This window comes from Acanthaster planci, linkage group LG02 (assembly GCF_054643075.1).
Source record: "Acanthaster planci isolate LZ-2023a linkage group LG02, COTS_SCS, whole genome shotgun sequence".
NCBI lineage: Eukaryota > Metazoa > Echinodermata > Asteroidea > Valvatida > Acanthasteridae > Acanthaster > Acanthaster planci.
In genome coordinates this window covers 4,342,585-4,361,941 of record NC_141778.1, presented here as the reverse complement: position 1 = coordinate 4,361,941, position 19,357 = coordinate 4,342,585, and the positions used below count along the sequence as shown (strand labels likewise).

The window sequence follows — 19,357 nt, the reverse complement described above, 5'->3', positions numbered from 1 at the left end:
GGGAAGCAGGGCTGTGCACTGATTGGAGTTTGCTCTCAAAAAGATAATATAACATTCGTAAGCTACCTTTATCAATCAAGCAAGCGACGGCATAAACGGTTAGGTTGATAAGCAACTGTGTACCGTCTGTTGGGGAACTTAATGGTCAGGAAATGTTGCTCTCTCGCTGTAATAAATGGCAAAATGCAATGGAGAAACACATCTGATGTTCGCTAAGGTCACCTTTAGTGGTTGTGGTTGGATAGAAATACTCCTTCAGAACTCGTGTCAAGGCGAGTGGCATTTTAATAGGATTTTCCAAGGAAAAATTCAGTTTAGTGATTTGTTTGTCTTTAAGTAACAAAATAACAGTAAATCGCCATTTATTAACAGTAATTGTTAATTTTAATGCACTATTCCGAAAAATTTGATTCGTGGTGTTCATGGAATACGTCTATAGGCCACAGAAAATTGTACCAATTTTGACGAGACTTGCAAAAATCACCATTTGCCACATTGCAACAACAACAAACAGAACTTCTGTCGAATGTGAAATAAACAGCGCTGAACCGATCTTTAGATATCCATTGCTCGACTTCGAAACGCTGTTGTTTTACAACGTTTCGAATTCGAGCAATGACATTTCATTTCAAATAACTAATGAAATATGATTAAACTGAAGAAAATTCTTCAGAAAACTCCACCCAATAACCTTTATTAATCCAGTATATCAAAGTAATGAGTAAATACATCCTTGTCATTTGTTGGCGAAGCATAGCCCATCTGCCTACTGAAACAAAAGGTTTTCTTTGAAACTGATCTAGTTACGTTGATACTGGTATCAGAGTATATCGCATAACTAGAGTGGATCCAGGAATTTGTCGGGGGTGGGGGCGGTCAGCCGGGATTTTCTTTATGTCTCATTTTTGGCAGACAAACAGAAACGATGATGAAGCACTACATGACACACATTGTTTACAACGGTACTGGTGAACTTACTTTAGTTATTTTTTATTATCTTTTGTACCCTTTTCTGGTATCAGAGCGAGGGGGGGTCGACCCTCCTAACCCCTGGATCCACGCCTACTTATAGATGTTTCAAAGAGAAATATAAAGTCTACAGAACAGACCTTTTAACAAAAAAATCAGACATTGTGTAATAATTGACTCGAGATATACAAATTAACACCAAAGCTTAAATGTAATACGGACACACGTGTACACACTCGAACTCTTAAAAGTAAGACAATACTAACCACTGCATGATATCAAAGGAAACATTATACAAATGACGACTCTTAAATTAAAATCAATTTATAGGGCCTACAACCAAGAAAAAATGATTTGAAATAACAAATGTTCTCGGGTAAAACACTGTTATAATTGCTCATTATTAATTAAAACACTACCAGTAAACAAAGGATATACATGAAATTAATTCCTTAGCGCGTGAAGGGGGAACATTATTTGAAACGCATTGCAAATGGAGATTTGTAATTTGATACTTTTTAGATATAACTGAGCTCTTTATTAGCAACGAACCAATATCAGGAAGAGAAAAGGATGTTCACTCCTAAAAGAGCCGGGGCAGAATCCCCCCCAACATTTTTCTGACTTACTACAATGCATTGTTTTTCAGGAGTTGAGCCTTTAGGAATTTTCAACGTAATTCTTTACGGTCGTTTTGACACCACTTTGGTGAAAATTGAACGTACCGTTCTTGCACAGCGCGCATTTTTCTGAGACAGGTCAGAGGAAAATGTATGCTTTTTCCACTGCGGAGCTCAATGCACGCGGGCTTGGACGCATGTAGCCTTGAATTTCAAATTACCGTAACAACAAAACCCTACGTCTGATTTGAATTCAAACTGCATCTTTGCATTGAAAAGAAGTGTTATGACATGCTTGCCAAGTTTCAATAAAATCGAGATGAGCACAGCCGAGTTTTTAGGGGGAGGAATCCACCCCTACCTGGCTGTCAGAGGGGCCAATATAAACTGTCTATTTTAGGGTTAAGGCTTTTCTTTTAGAATTACACATGTTAATTTATGGATTACGGAACCGTTTTGGGTCTCTCGGTCGAGCAGCGAGTGGGAAATAAAAAAGAGGGCGCCCTATTCACCCGTTCTGTTCTGTAGCCTTTTCGTAGACGACACTGACACCTTTTCTCTGAAGGAGTTATCCCCGTCCTATATGTGTGAGGTCATGGATTGCTTAAGGAGGGAAACATGTTATCAACTTCCAGTCGCCGTAAACCCATGAAACTGTTTGCCTCAAAAACGCACATAAATGATTCCCTCCGAAAGAATACTTAGTTTTATGTACAAATACGCATGTAACTAGAAATCCCCACACCATGCCACTACACCACTACAGTGCACTACATCATCTTATCTGAAATTTGTGTGACGCATAGGCCTACATAAACGAAAACAATCGCCAAAAAATGAAAAAGTGTCAACAGGAACGCGTTATACAGGGCCGTGTTTCACACGGATCAGGGATCCATGCATCGTTGGTTTACGGACACCAAAACCCACATAGAGGATAGTGCGAACCAGTGTTAGGATCACTGATCGAGATTCAGATTAGTGTGGAACAAACAGACCTGTGTTGCGAGAGACCACTGCCAGGCGCACTTCAGTCTGTTCACACCAGCGGGACCATTTATATAGGCCTACCCGTTGCATGAAAACCAACCCGTAACTGCAACAAATCCTGACAAGCTAGCCTGATAGCTACCTCGGACTCAATAATAGCGCTAGCCCGCCCGCAAGCAGTCCAATCGCCGACTGCTGTGAGCATTTGACCACCGAAGAGAAGATTTAGGCTTATATTATGCCTCGTAACTCAGGAACTTTCGTTTGCTCGAAATTTGAGTAAGTCGAATTTTCTATCCATTCAATTGAGATTCGAGTTATCGCGATTTTATAGTTTTATTTTGTAAAGTATTCAAAATTCGCTACGCAGCGGCTCTTGTTTTGGGGGGGGGTCGAAATCGTCAATTTGCGGCGGCGAGTTTCCCCCCCCCCCAATCTTATTTCGGCGACTATTTGTAACGTAAATGATTTTTAAAAAGCAACCCAAACAAACTCCTCATCATTTAATAAAAAGAAGAAAGCAAACACTACTCTTAGCCCCATTTTATCAGGTCTGGCAATTCCATGGTCGAGTTCCAAAACTTTCTAACGATTACCAGGTGGCACTTCAGTTCTCCTAGGTCGCTGAGTTCTAGACGTCACGCGAGTCTTACTGAAGTAAAAATAAAATAAGAAAAAAGGTTAGTTATTTTGTTTAGAATAAGCAAACTAATAACTTAGGGTACATACTGTGACTGTCAATTCTGGGGTTTTCTGTTTATTTTGTTGCGAGCGGGTGAGGTCTTACCATGAGTTCTTCAGCCTTCGTACCAATTACCTTCTCCGCAGTACCAAGCGGAATTCCTCCATGACGGTTTGGCAGATTCAGTCCCTGATCAAAGGGAAACAATCATGCTAAAAGAGTGTCAATCTCTGAATACCAGACACTTGTTACGGAGCAGTTTTCGGCAAAAGGTGGACCCATTTCCTCAATTTTTAACAAAGAATTCATAAGTGAGCACGAGAAATACTTTTCATGTATGAGATGGGATTCGTTCTCTCGAGTCGTAGGTCTACTATCTAGTTATAATTTACATGGGGTAGGCTTGGGATACTAAAGTCAAACGAACGACTAATATCTCGTACGTACGAGTAGGAAAAAGGGATTCTGTTCTCGCCATTTCCTTGATACAACCTCCGCTTATCGTCGCTTAAATAAATGGGCTACTTTGCAATACACTTTGGCTGTATTGTCTTTGCTGAGCCTATGACACTAGCACATCTAAGTTTGAAACATTAAGAGTTTTTACTGATTTCATGAGGTACTGAGGGTCGTTGACGTAATCAATGCTGTCTTCAGAGGTCTTATCCCAGCAGTGACGATCGTTGCTCGTCGGTTTCCTCTGGCGAGCGGTGGCAATCACTCCAAGGCAGTAACAGACGGAAACAGCAAAGATTGTAACTAGGAGCGCATAACCCAGGGGAATTAAGATGACAGCAATCGACTCGCCTGAGTATTGGGGAAATGTCAGAAAATAAGATAAAATTAGTGCTGCAGTCGGGTCAATCAACAAGTTCCTTCAAGTTAAACAGTCAATCACCCGCCGGAGGAAACAGATGAGCCCTCGCTTATATTACGAACAGCTCCATACTTTCTATCTTAGTTTCCTCTATTTTCTCTTATTACATTACATTATATTTATGGCTCGTAGTTTTTTACGTGTATTCTTGATTCGTATTTTAATGAACGTATGGAAATAAATGTTGTTTTTGAATTTGAATTTGAATCACAAGTCATTCGGGCTTATCAGTCATGAGAAAAAGCACCCCCTCATCGGTTGAAAAGAGCCATTTTGGTGACGAGAGATCAATTTGTTGGTAGCGACGCCACCGTATGAACGCACGTATTTCACAGTCGTTTCTTAATATTAGGATAAGAATAGATTCTGGTATAGGTATAGCATTTTTTCTTGCCAACGCCCTTCAGTTCAGGCTCATGCACATGTGCTGAATGCATCTCCACATTATTCATTTCTTCATTCAATTCCTTGGACCTGTTGACCTACGAGGGCGCGCTTCAGACATGGCCTTGGTGTTTGAGAAGTTTAAGGACGAGGCCTACTTTAACAAAAGGTTCAATGCCATTTCTGCGCCAAAGGAAGACTCAACTCCTACAAAAGAGCTTAAAATTAAGATTGAAGCCAAGCACCGTCCAAGGTATAACATTGTGCAATTTGAAATTTGCGGAAAACTAGAAATCGCTCTTGATAAGGTAAAGTTGGCATTGATCGAAAAGTCCGATCCCAATTCAGCGATTTGGGCGGTACAAGAGGCTGAAGAGTGTATAGCCGACAAGTAAAGAGAATTCTAATCACAGACGGAAGCAAGGTTGGTTGGGCTACAGTTTCGCAGTTGGACAAGAAAGGCTCCGGACACCTATCAGCAAACAACTAAAGAACTATTGCCAAGGAAGAGACTTTGAAAGAACTAGGGAGCCGAAAGAGAAGAGATCAGCCGCCTTTTTAGAAGTACTCAAAACTGAATATTTTTTCAGGCTGAATCGTTGTGCATGCAGGCCCACACCCTGCATGCTGTCTGAATAATCCATACTCGCATGCATTTCTCTCCTCTTTGTTTTAATGGGGTTGATGTGTAAAACCAAAACTGTTTTTCATGAGTATGAACGCAGCGAAATAGCATGAAAATGCATTTCCCACTAAAGGAGCCTCCGTTGCTAGGAGAATTTGGTCCAAGTTAGACTCTCTTTGGTGGATAAGCTAAATCACAAGCCACGTTCAACTTTGACAAAAATAACCTTTGTCATTGTTCAACCGTTTTTCATGACTAGTCTTGTGAAAGTATACAGAACTTGTGACTGGACTTGTGATGGATTCGACAGCACTTAAATGAAAAAAAAAGCAGCCGCCATTCACAGATCTGATCCCATGTTAGACTTTCCAAGCGTTTGTGAAATGGCAAAAGTACTTTTTGATATAATATTTGTTGAAAGGAAAACTTTGGGGAATACGGCATTAGACTTGGATAAAGACCGACCTCGAGACACTTCACACCTCGAACCTTCATAGCCGGCAAGGCATCTGTGGAAATGAAAAATGAAGAGCTGAGAAACGCTGTGTTGATGATGTCGGAGAGCATACTCTTTATCAGGGTAGAATTCAAATCATGAACCTCCATCCCCATCCCAACCTGAAAACAGTAGGTTGTTTTTGTTATGCATATATATGACTTTATTGTATTTAAAACTCTTGAACCATTATCAGGATTGTAAAGAAACAAAAACAAATTTGCAGAGTTTATAAATGTTTGGAGAACTATACTCCGCCTCTGGTGACCTCGATAGGTGAGCAATATTGTACGTGTACATGTACATAGGCCTATTTGTTTTTACTGAAAGCGGTATACTTACGTACAGTTGCTTGAATAATCTTCAATACTGGGGGTGCATGTTCCGCCATTCCGACAATACCCGTTCTCACATACAACTGAAAATCCAAGAAAGCTGAATGGTCTTAGATCTATTATCGACTATTATGATCTATTATCAGGATGACAACTAGTGCAAAAGCTGTAGCCACAGGAGGAACGAAACGAACCATGGATGCGTTCGAGTACTTTCCACAAATTGACTCGTGTTCAACTCGGTCCCCGTAGTCTCATTTATTTGACACACAGTACACTTGGCCATCCCAGCACAGGGTTGCCTGTGGAAGCTCCTCGAACGCACCCCAAAAGTGTTTTCTGACTAAAAGGAGTATTGACTGTGCTGTTGTGACGTGTACTCACGCTCCTGTGCAGACGTTAAGCTGGGATCGACTTTCATGTTAGATCTTGACAGTATGTTTTCGCTACTAATGGCACCCATTAGAGCCTTCTGAACCATCTCTAGGGTTGTGTTTGAGTCTTTGTTGAATGACACAATCGGTACCGCCCTGATACTTCTGCCGCTCCGGCTTATCTTTTGGACCCGAGCGCTCAGGAAACCGCCTTCACCATCATTAAACTCGTTTTCAATCTTGTAAAACAAAGAAAGCAAAACACGCAAAGAGTAAGTCCACCTGTACTGCATATTGTTACGGAAGGCCCAGAAGTTTCATCCTGGCATTTTTGTCGTTATCTTATCAATTATTAACTTAACTCATAAATTAACTCATCATGCTATCAGCATCTTGTCTGTAATGTAGTCTTCATTACGATAAAACACTCCAGGATCTCAACAAGTCAGGTGGCATTTGCAGAGCTCCGTAGTTGATAAAAACCAGTTGAAACATCGAAAAGTTTGTTAATAAAAATGAAAACCAAAGATTTAATGGTAAAAAGACTATTGTTATTCACCCAATGAAATAAATATTCATGAGCATGAAGATGGAGGGGAGAGCGAAGAAGTAATTGTCGAATTTCGTTTCGCCGGCTGATACAAATGAAATGGCGTCTCGGTACTTCATACAAATCTAAGATTGTAAATGAGGATCAGAATAGCTTGATTCTTACAGCTTGCCGGAGAAAATTCATGAACAATGTGGAATTTGGGTCATCCGGGAAATCGTTGAACATAGCTGGCTCGAACGTTTCACCTGCAAACTCCTCTATCGCGATCGACAGACGAAATTCGTTCACCGCTGAAAACCAAGTCAACAAACATAGCAGTATTCCTATGCTGTGGACTAAATCTCAACACCAATTTAAAGGAAAAAAATGGATAGGCCTATAGAAGTGATCACATATTTGTCTTGATACATTTTTGGATAAGCACTAAGAATACGATTTTAATTTCAAATGATTTGGATAAAATCACATAAACGCCATAAATTTCAGTATATGCCTATTCCAATTTTGAACCATAAAATGCCATTACCAATGCAGGTGTCCGAAGCATTCCTCCGACCAGACCCAAATGGACAGTCACACTGGTGGCGTCCCAGTCGCAAAATGCAGGTCAAATCTCCAGAACAAGTCGACGCATCTTGAGGGTCGCAGTCGTCTAAAGGAATTAAGACAAAGCCAAACAACACTGCTATCCTTGAACAGACTAATAGTTTTGAACTTAGGCCGGTTTGTCGCGAAAAAGCAATTACCGACTTTATAGATTTCCATTACTATTGGAATATTGAAGTGCATGTAACGTCAATATAACGTCATCAGGTATTAAATTACCACTAATTTTTGTTCAATCTTAAAGAAATATTTCCAAGTATAACTAAGCAATTGACTGATGCAGCTTGGGCCGGGTAGACCATATCTTCTTGCAAAAGAATTGCCCGTGACCTCAACTTCCAGGATGTAATGATTATGACATCACAACTCCAAAAGGATGGATTTGTTTACACCGGATTTCAGATTACTAATAAGGCAGGCGTTAAGAGTGCATGGTATGCCTAGCATCAGTTACCAAACGAGGATTGCTGACAACACAGCAAGAAAGGGCGCCCCGTGTGTGACACATCAAAGACAGTTTTTGTTCGACATTTGAGATTTGTCTCTTTTTTTCGTGAGTACAGACAAAAACTTCTTCAAAGATACAAACAAATTACTTTTCGAAGTTTCAGAATTATGACGTCATCATCCTTGAACTTTTGAAGGGACAATTTCAAAATGACCAGTCTCCTCTTTTCGTCATGTTGATAATTATAAATGTGCTTCTAACCCAAATCATGTGATGACATTAGCTAGATTTTCCGATGACATGTGTCAATACTCTGTGACGTCATCAAACAAGAAATCGATCATCACCTCGTAACAAAACCCGCTATTAACGTGACGACGCAGGTACGAACGGAAAAGACGGTGCATGACATCATTCCACCCCAAAATTGAAACAAAATGGCGTTCGAAACTCAGCCTTTTTTGCGGAAAATACCCTTATAGATTGACTGTGCCGCCTCTTGATGCCAAACCTGAGTGTACTCCACTTTCATGCATTTTGTTGATGGTCAGCTGTTGATCATACTATAGGGTGTAACATTTAAGTGGGCAAAATTCGTGGAACTAAGCGAGAGGGACATCGTTGCACGCCGGTCGTGCCAGTATTCGTGTTTGTATGGGGATACCACAGCTATTCTCGACGCAGACAGTCGGCAAAGTTGAACCTGGCTCAACTTTGCCGATCGTTCGCAGACTGGCTTGCGTGGTCTACGTTGTCGGCGACACCTCCGTTTGGCATGTTTTCATATGTCTGCGTTGCAGTTTGCGTCTTGGTTGCGTTGCCCTCTGCGTTTGTTACGTCGATAAGGAAATCAGGCTTTACTCGTGTGACAGAAAGCAATTACCGTAGTTACATCTCTGGCACTGAATCCAGTTTACAAACTGTACTCGGACCCCTGTTGTTTTTAATCTATGTTTACGAATTGGAGGCCGCGGTAACTTGCAGATTACTGATGCACGCTGACGGTGCTGCCCTCATTGTATCAGAAAAAAAAACACATTCAAGTACATGTATTATAGAACAAAGGCTGACCGCAGAACTGAAATCTTTTTGTAGTTGGATGGCTGACAAAAAGTTGTCATTGAAGCGTGGAAAACGTGGAGGTATATTGTTTGGCAACAAGTGTTGACTGAAAACTTCTAAAGGGAAGTTTATGCCAGCCAGAACAGAAAATTGAGGTAAATAAACGTCCCAAGGCTGCCAAAGAGAGTTCGAGTCTTACGGTCCAATTCTGTCAGTGTCAAGAAACGGCAGACGTTACAGCAACATCAATATTCGGGACTTGGGGCGAGTCGTGAATTTTGAATGCTAATTTTGACGTATACATTGACGATAACCGGTGTCCTTTCAGAGTCACCATAAAAGTCTGAGTCACCCATCCCACATTCTACGAAGTAAGCGCTGTGAAACGACTCTCACCACCCAGTGTAATGAGGCGTTGATAGAACACCAATATATTTCAGCCTGAGCCCGAATCTTCTTAATTAAAGCTCAACTGGACGTCCATTTACGTAGCCTGAAGTGCCAGACTGCATATACGGCTACAAACGGGCCAGGGACTGAATTGATTAGTGCGTGCCCTTTTTTTTTTGTTTCTCAATGAAGGTCCACCTAAGTGTCTTCTGATTAGTTAAAAACTCTGGAGGGCCAACGGGTGTCATCTCGCATAATCAGATACAAGTATAATTGAAACATGTTTGTTATTAAATTTAAAAGTTATATTTGATTTTAAACGTGTTCTTGCATATACAACAGTTTGTATAATGTTGATTTTTTTTTCATGTGTAAATGTTTCAGTGTGGGATATAGTGAGGATTCTCGACATCATCATCGGTAAACGTACGTAGTAGACTGCCTGGCAGCCCCCTGTCCGAGTCCTCGATCCTTGCAGTGATGGCGGCTTTTTGGCATTGCAAATATAGCATGGTTATGTACTCTGTTAACACTGCAAAATCGAGAGTGGAAGTTTCCAGAACGAAAGGCAGCATTGCATTTGCTTGGATAACAGAAAAAACTGACCTTGCCTAGTTTCGCAATACGGATTGACAAGCTAATGCGACTAGAATGCATAGAATGGGCGTGCAAAAGAGACTGCGCTAGAGGGGTGAGAATGCCCCCGGGAAAATTCCATTGGCCCAAATGGTGGTTATATACAAGAAGTAGGTATGTGAAACTTAGGCTACAAATGACCTCTACAAAACCTGCTAGGTCAGATTGACCCAGAATCTAAATTTGAGTTTGCTCAGTTCCTTTCCAGGTACAAAGGATAAGGGCTTATCCTATCCTACAAGTCAGAAAAATGTCTTTTTGACCTTAAACTTTGTCTCTTTCTGACCCGAATAGATCATAACCCATTCAGATTAATCTGAACCAGCAGTTTTAAAGTGTAACACACAACGTTGTAGCGATTGACTTGGTACAAACGTTTCTGGCAGTAATTCTTGATAATTTAAGTTTTCCACAGTTTGGGGGCACAATTTTTATTTTTAATGGGATTTTGTGTCGGAATTTTTTTAAAAATTGCCTGTTCATACACAAACACACCCATCAACACACCCACACAGTAACGAAGCACACACTAAGTAACCCATTACTTGCGACGACCGACAATGATACGAGCGCTTTTCACATAGGCCTAAGCATAGAGACAGCGTTGCACTGTTTAGGTGTTTTTCATAACGATGTTTGTTATGAGTAAATCTGTTTTGTTGTTTGTTTTAATGATTAAATCACTCCATTTCTTACATAATGAGCCAGTTCTTCAAAAAAGCAAGATCATTCGGGAACAAAGCACGCGTGCGAGTCCGCGTAGGGCGCGGTAGGGCAAATCTCGCACGCGCGTCCGAATGACCACGGACGCATCCTCGACTCCATGAGCAGCGTGTGCGTTCCATCACTAGCGTGCGAGGCATGGTGGGAACCAACATGGCGCGGCAATATCGTTCCCATGGGAACGAAGTTGCTACGGACGTGCTTTATTTTTGCCATGAGCTGATAGAATACCAAATACGGGCGATTCACAAGAGTGCGCCTCCAAGAGTTTGCAACTCGTCGATCAATCACCAGGCGCAAAATCTGTCGACCCTTTCCAAACGCGCATTTGGTCCACAGGTTCTGCGCACTGTGATTAGTCAACGTGTTGCAAATTCTTGGAGGCGCACTATTTTGAAACGCCCGTATCGGTTCATTCGAGTATATATCCAGTTTCAAGCTATTTACATGTTATGACTGTAAAATTCCATTACCCCAAATTGTGGCTTACGTAGTGTGTCCTTTATTTGAATCTCAGGAGCTTGTGGCGCCAAATCCATACACGGGAACAGTAGTTTTAGGTGACAAAGTACACTGACATAGTACACTGACATTGACGAAACGTACTCAAAGCCGCCACGCTTCATTTTTTGTGAATAATTTGCGTCATTGTTGGTCTTCGCACACAATGTGTTGTGATGTTATACATGGATGTATCGGTACAATCATAGAGATTATCAACTGAATGGCCCTCCAGACTCTGCAAAATGGAAAAAATTATATGGGGCCTTTTTAGGAATTTAACTTCTGCACATCGTGGACGCCATGTTGGGGCCCACCTTTTCAGCACAGTTTCTCATAATTTTGGGCGAGGGGGCGTCTTATTCACTGAGAGGATCTGCCTAATCATGATAAAGTTCAAGTAATTTTCCTTCGTGTGTTTCTAGATGGAGCCTTTATCTATAAGACCACGTCATCATCTCTTGTTTGTGTTTTTGGCATATCACTCACAACATTTGAATAATTTAGGTGGTTGTAGGCAAATGCTTCAAGTTTTGGTCGGTTTTATATAATTGCTCATAACCCCAGAAGCGAAGGCTGCTTGAGGACGGTTTGAAAACCAGAAAGTTGACCAGGGTTTCAAAACATTTCCGAAATTCAAAACAGTTCAGAAAGTTGACCAGGGTTTCAAAACATTTCCGAAATTCAAAACAGTTCAGTCGCGTTTAAAGTTCTGTGGATTATGGTGTAGCCAAAAGTGTACCCTTGAGGACAGTCAGATGAAACATGAACGCTTCGACAAAACGTTGCTACCGTTTTACCTGTAACCTACATCTCTGGCTACAATCGTACTAGCTTTCAATTTGATTGGATGTGGAGTTATATATATAAGACATCTCGATATGTGACGTCATTCCATTTGTTGGCATTTTCTGTTGACGCCTAATAGTATGCATAGTTTTTGGTGGGTGATCAAATTTTGTCTCACATGCAAATCAGAAAATCGCATTCGGCCTGGCTTGCCTATCTAGTGTATTTGTAATAGTTCAACAAGATGACGCGAGTTTATAAATATATCTGTAAGGTAGATGCTGATTCAACTTGTTTCCAAAGGCCTGAGTACCAACAATTGCTATTGTGACGACGATTTTGAAAGAGAGCAATAGAAATCGTCAAGTCTCGGCGTATACAAATTCGAAAAGTTGCAATCTGTCCTGCTCCAAAGTGTTTACCTCGATATGGCTGTAAAGGCCTATTTACCATAAATCATAGTTTGAATGCCCTTCAGTTTAACCACGGGAGCTTGTGGCACCAACTCCACACAAAAGCACGTCTGGTTTTTGTGAAAAAGTACATTGAAAACGAAGTAACGTATTAATCAAAACCGCCACGCTTCAATCATTTTAAAATGGTTAAACATTATTTGTTGGTCTTCACACGCAACTGCCTTTCTGAAGGAAATAGTTTCTTCTACATATCGGCGGTATAGCATTCGATTGCATATTAAACGGTTATCGGTTGATTCATCGAAATAATTTCTGTAATGTCATGTCCCTGCCCCTTATTAGGTTTCATTAGAATTTAGTAGATTTTTTAAGAATTTCATCATCTTAAGGTACAGGGCTTCCCTTTATTTCGTGTGACTGTCTTTTGTCTAGGGTTCCTTTGTCATTATGTGCGAGTCCACATGCTTTCCAACAACAGTGATTAGATTCGCTTTTGCGGTCCCTGACCCATATAATTGTTTTCCTGTTTTGTTTTTTCATAATGTCTTGTTCTTTAATGCTGTCTTCACAGGGAAGCCTAATTTTAACTTTCATTTAAATTGCTGCCCCAACCTCCTAATTGTTGTTATTATAGTTTCTTTGAGTGTGTTGACGTTTATTTACATGGACATTTGCCTTGTTTTTACCGTTGATTTTGTCAAGGTCAGTAAATAATAATGATAACAACATCATTTCATGTTTGATTCATACGATACTGTTCGTTTTCGACATCTTAAAATCATTGCACGTTCTCGATCAAAAGATTGGTCAGAAGATCACTCTGTACTTAATAATTTTACATAAAGTTTGCAAAATTAATATTCACTCGTCATCGATATATTTCTACATTATTGTTATGTTAATGTTATGTTTAATACATGTATTTTCAATAAAGTTTGACGTAATAAGGCTGAATCAAGATCCTACAATCATTTTAGTCTGAATTTATACGGTAGACTATTTGTTACACTTCTGATTACTTAATTTGTTTAATTTATTAGTGTTACTGCAACTCTGTTATTAACGAAGTGATAGCTCTAAATAATTTGCTCATTAGGTTTAATCAATTTGTATTCAACTGCATCTTTTTTGTACCTATAGTGCCAAGCACAAGATTGAAGCACTCAGCTGCATAGTGAGAGAATCCCCCGCGCTTTTGCACACTGCATGTGGTGTGCTGTGTAATTGCTGGTCTATGGCTGTTTATGTCGAGATTTGAATGAAGGGATTTAATAAGTTCATTCGTTAAAATCACTTAGACAGTAATAACTCCCTTTTCACGTTCAACCTTACAGATGTTGTCTTAGCCAAGCATCCAAGGATAGGTTACCAGGTTTTCAACCGCTTCTATAAGTTTTGAGTCTGATTTTCATTGATTTTGCTGTTAGCCGGGGGTTGAAACAGAAAGACCTATGTGATCAGCCACACAGCCAAATCTTCACATGTTGTACATGCTACATGAAAACGCTGGCATTTGAGCAGGCTCTAATGTTTGTTATAAAGGAAAGTTTTTCTCGCATGACGTTGATGTAGGCTGAGAACTAAAAATAAAGGAAGTGTCATGTACATGAAAACAGCTCACAGAGGGTACTTATTCTATCCTAACCTTACTTGTGTATTTCGCGATCAGGGGGTTTGTTTTTTAGTCAAGCTCTTTGGTGAATATTTTATTAAAAATTCATTTCATTCAAATCAACCAATTAATCTAAATGATCTAAAAATGCAAATGAAATGATTTGGAACATGCAAACCAAATTCTCAGTAAAAGTCAATATGGCATTTTAAGTTTTATTCTGTTCGCACGTCCATGCAGTTCTGAAAATATCCCACATATGGATTAAACGTTGTTACTGGCTTAACTGATAAGGGACATTGAGAGATATTCAGCAAACATCACAACGAGATGAAAATAATAAACGTACCTGCAGCGCCCGTTGTTTGCCACAAAGCTAAAGTGGTGACAAGAAAAAACCACGACTTCCTTTGCTTGTTTGTCATGGTTGGCTTAGATAACCAAAAGAAATTTTTGTAAAATCCAGAGGAGCTTCGCGTATACGCGTATACCTTCTCACCAAATCCAATTTCAAGTGGTCCGGCAACGTTTCTAAACATTGGCGTTCTATTCGGTTCCTTAGTGTGACGTCGTTCAGTTTAAAGGTTAGATAAAATATTAGAATCTGTCGTAAGAGTAGAGTATTGCTTTGACTTTGTTACCGTATAATTTATCAAAATGTGCAAAATATTTTGATCTGTTCTTTTTTTTTACCCACAGACTACCATAGAATTTCAAACCGTAAATATTCATCTGCGTACGAGACTGCCATATATATTTCACTGTTTTTCATGTATTTTAGATTTTCGGAAGTGATGGGTCAATTTTTGGCAGGATATTTCTCTTTTTAGTCAGGTAATTTTTCAGTTTAGGCCTATATAAATTGATATGCTAGCAAATATTTTTCAAAGCCCTTTTTCCAAGTTGGATTTTTTAAGAAGAAACTGATCGAAAAAATATTATAAATTCTCAAATCTTTGCACGTTATTTTTCCTATCAAGGGGTCCAGAGGCGTGCCATCAGGGGTCAACTTTCAGGCTCTATGCGCACGCATCCTACTCTGTCAACAGGAGTAACCGCGCGAACGCACCCAGTTTGAGAGACGTTTTGGAAACATAATAGCCTGGATACCAGACCCAATGATTCTGGCGACTCAAGGGTCCGGTAAACCTCGTTCCCCTCTTGCCGCGCCATGTTGGGGCATGCCTTGAACCCCTGGAATTGTATAATTTAAATTAGGACTTTAGTCAACGTGTTTACGAGTGTTGCAGATTTACGCGTGCTTGACGGGCAAGAGAATACTGGGGGCGAGCGCAGATTTTGAATACTCATGCCAAAGGTAGTATAGCGCCCCCTCTCTCTCTCTTCCTCTCCCCCTCCCCCCTCACTTTCGTTGTCTTACTTAAATCACTGAACATGTATTTGTTGTTAGCAACTACATGTACCTTTTTTCGGCGGTCCACTCAACCTTTGCTTTGTGTCACTTACTAATATCATGGGTTCCAGTCGTTGTGAACCATCTAACCGCCAGTGAACAAATTTTCCATACATATCTGAGGTTTTCATTTCCACTGTTTGTAAAACCCGAGTACTATGACTTGCACAGTTCTTAACTTTTTTCAGTGCTGTGGAATGATTTAATCGTCAAACGTACACTCCCTTTCACTATGGCTGTATTAATGGGCATCTGTTTTTTTGTGAAAATTTTCATAGTTTCATAAAATTCAGTTGAAAAATTCTACATGGAGAAAAAAGTATAATTCTTTCATTCTTTGTTTTATTCACATAGAAAATTCAATATCACTGCACATAGGCTATTCCAATCATGCAATCAATTAATTAAGGAACATAAAATTGACAAGTTTATGTGTCAGAGGAATGTACTGAAAATTTCAATCATCATACATTCCACTGCGATATGAATTTTACTTCGTAATTCATTTACAAATTACAATTCATTTTAGCATGCCAGCGAAGCCGAAGGGACATGATATTTCTGATTTTTTATATGACAAGCAATTATTAACACTCGGGTAAATTTCTTCGTTGTTTCTTTGAAAATACGGCTGGTTGAAAAGTGGTTAATGTTGACGAAATTAATAAATATGGGTTATTCGTAATAGTGCGCCTACAAGAGTTTGTAGCGCGTTGGCCAATCACAATGCACGAAATCTGTCAACCTAATGCGCGTTTGGAATGGGTAGACAGATTTCGCGCATTTTGATTGGCCAACGCGTAACAAACTCTTGGAGGCACGCTATTATGAATCGCCCGTATTAATTTGGGAAATTTGTTTTTTGAATGAAAAACATTGAATTCATTTGCCGCTCTTGAGTTCTTAAAGCGAAACCAATCTTCTCTCTCTACATTATTTGCTTGGAGGATTTTCGCAGACAACAACGTGATGGTGGACGTATCTGAGGTGCATAATTTAAATGATTTGACCATTGGCAGCACTACGCATCCGTACTTTCCGTTTTTGCCTGAAAAAATAATACTTGTTCAATCTTATCCGCAGAGGGCGTTGCCGCAGTGACTACGTCCACACCATCGCTTTTGTCGTCTGCAAAAAGCCTGACAACGTGTTTGGTAATGGCCCCAGAACAAGCTATAGGAGTGAATGACATCGATGGAATGCTTGCGTATTTGGAGCACGTGAGTATTAAAGTACTGTACATCAGTAATCCTTTGATTATCATTCGATTTGATAGAACTGTTTCCAGTTTTGCCAGTCGTCATTCACACTGTATTTGAAATTATGTTGACCAGTTATGATATAGCAATTGGCCCTCGTGTCAACATAATTATAAATCACATACCCTATTACTTACTAGCCTTTTTGAAGTATTGCGGACACAATAGGAGGGCAGTGAGTAAATTTGGAGTAAACACACAAGATTTTACCCAAACCAAATCATGTACTGCATGCAGTGAGTACTACCAATGTTGTCAAAATTAATTGTCTAGGCCTTGGCCGTAGGCCTACCTCAAACTACAGAGTTCTAGTGGAGGCCTAGAGCGAGTCAACTCTCCTATTAAACTTTGTAACTTGCTAACGTTCGACGTCTTCCATGCTTCGTGGGAGCAGGGTGGACATCGGACCCCCCCCCCGTTCTGGGGTACTTGTATTCAGTCTCGTAGTAGTCCAAGCATGGTCCAAGTAACTAGTAATTAAAAGGACTCTGTCAGTGCACCACCATGACTAGGCTCATCAGCTCAGTCATGGCCAAACCTACTGACATGATTGGGACATGGCATCGGGCGGCCATCGGAGCAGAAAAGACAACATGAAAAATAAAAACAAAATTAGATTTTAAAAAAATGAAACAAAAAATAGAAAATAAAGAAACGAAAATAACACAGAACAGGAAAAGTCATATAAATTAAGAAAAACAAAAATAAAAAAGAATGAAAAATAAAATACTAAAAAAACAAATAAGATAAAGACTAAATAAATAAATGGGTGAAAAAACAAACATTCTCAATAAAGTTAAAAATAAGTAAAAAAATAAATTATAAATAATTAAAATATGGATATAATTAAAAGCAAAAAATAAAAACAAAAAGACAAGAAACAACAAAAATAAAAGAGTAATCTATGACAAAAATCACGGTACAAACCACAATTTTTATTTTCAAAGATATAAAAAAAAACAAGCAGTGTCGCAAAACAAAATTGTAACTCACAAAACAAAATTGATATCTTATAATTTTACAAGTTCATCAAACAAAATTCTTGCAAACAAGATTCTCATAAAATAACTGGTCGACTACGAATGTTGGGGGCATGCATAGTGCTTTGGCCTAGCAGCCACATGATACAGGCATATCGTGTAAAACATACAGTTTAGGTAGCACAGGCAGAAGAGCGTAATCTCTTATACTGTACATGTTTATATGTATAATATAGTCCTACTTAAGACCGATGTGATTTTTGCCCTGCCTTGCTTTTAATGTCAATAAAAAAGTTAATGGAAAAGGTCAGTTATTCAAAACTGATTCTTATGACTCAGATTCTAGTTGTGTCAGGAAGTGATATGATTAGTTTGTTCTAGGTTTAAATAAACCAAAACACTGCAACTTGGGAAATAATTCATGACCTCGTAAATACTCACCACGCTTGCAACCTAACCCAAGTAAATCCATGGGGTGCAAGTATCGTCATTTTGCCCTCCAAATGAAGTTTTAGTTTAGGGACAGAATAACGGAAGTTTTCAAAACGTGCAAGTTGTGTAAATCAGAAATTCAATGCAGGATATGATCCCATATAAGTGACAAAGTCCACTACCAGTTTTGTTTTTCATGATTTTTTTAAACTTCTTTTCAAACAATAATAGCAGTTTGTATTGTCATTTGTTAAGTAGATTTCTCTTTGTTTTCATTCCCAGTTTTTTCTTCTCCTTTTTACTTTTTTTCTACTTCAATTTTTTTAAATTTCTCTTTTAATTACAAATATCCATATTTTCTGGCTGATTCTTATGTTTTCTGTTTTATTTCTTTTTCTTTTATAGTTTTGTTATTTTTTCTGTTTTTGTTTTAAATTTTTTTTTTATTTAATTTGGTTTTTTCATTGTTTCATTCTTGATTATTTTTTATCTAGGCCGTTTTTATTTACTGTTATTGAGTTTATTTGTTCTTTCTTTTTTTGTTTTTTATTTTTAATTTCTTCCGTTATTTTATTTTGTTTATTTTTAAAACCTTTGTTTTTATTTTTCTTGTTGTCTCTTTTACCCCGATGGCTGCCCATAGGCATGCCTATGAGCCAAGCACAAGTGTTAGATGGACTCTAAATATTGCCTTTTTTTAACATTTAAACATGTTCAGGGGATGGAAGATTCTAGGACTAGTACACCATCGCCAGATGTTAAAAAAGGCGATATCTAGAGTCCTAGCTGAGTTACCCAACTAGTCCTGGAGAAATTGGAGAATATCCTACCATTGGCAAAAAACCACTTTAAAATCTCTGACATATCTCATGTGGGCCTGCGGTATGACACAGTTGAAGACAGTGCAGCAAAAATCCATACCACACTAATCATAAAATGAGTCAGTCATGTCAGCCGACAATTATGACAATTCAACCTGAATTCACCATAATGTGGCAGAATTGCTACTTTATGAAATCAATGGGAAGGATGGAAAAAAGTCCAATGCAGGCCCCCCCCAGCATGCCCAAGTAAAGGACTGTGGTTATAATACTCAAGTAGGGGGAGTTAATACTCGGTACAGTATAAACTTTAAACTGACCGATCTGGACCAACCAGTCAGTCCGGTAGATCTGGTCAGTCAG

The 19,357-nt window shown here is 39.2% G+C and overlaps 2 protein-coding genes across 3 annotated transcripts in view; one reads left to right on the top strand and one right to left on the bottom strand.

The window, feature by feature from the left end:
• The window catches only part of LOC110975306 (transmembrane protein 18-like), a 24,957-nt gene that overhangs the window by 1,704 nt on the left and 3,896 nt on the right, over positions 1-19,357 (top strand). Inside the window, exons 1-2 of one of the 2 annotated variants that reach the window (XM_022227688.2) lie at positions 16,306-16,489; positions 16,586-16,722. In XM_022227688.2, the coding sequence (XP_022083380.2) occupies positions 16,660-16,722 (63 nt within the window). In that variant the 5' untranslated portion in view covers positions 16,306-16,489; positions 16,586-16,659. Of the gene's footprint in view, positions 1-16,305; positions 16,490-16,585; positions 16,723-19,357 lie in introns of those variants that run through there. The other variant, XM_087132552.1, reaches the window with a different exon arrangement.
• Positions 268-14,623, bottom strand: LOC110975379 (uncharacterized). The gene is made up of 9 exons (XM_022227831.2): positions 14,438-14,623; positions 7,432-7,557; positions 7,068-7,195; positions 6,363-6,591; positions 5,986-6,061; positions 5,613-5,656; positions 3,869-4,068; positions 3,367-3,450; positions 268-3,231 (listed from the first exon to the last, which is right to left on the bottom strand). The coding sequence occupies exons 1-9, from the start codon at positions 14,511-14,513 to the stop codon at positions 3,229-3,231; spliced, it is 966 nt and encodes a 321-aa protein (XP_022083523.2). The 5' UTR covers positions 14,514-14,623; the 3' UTR covers positions 268-3,228.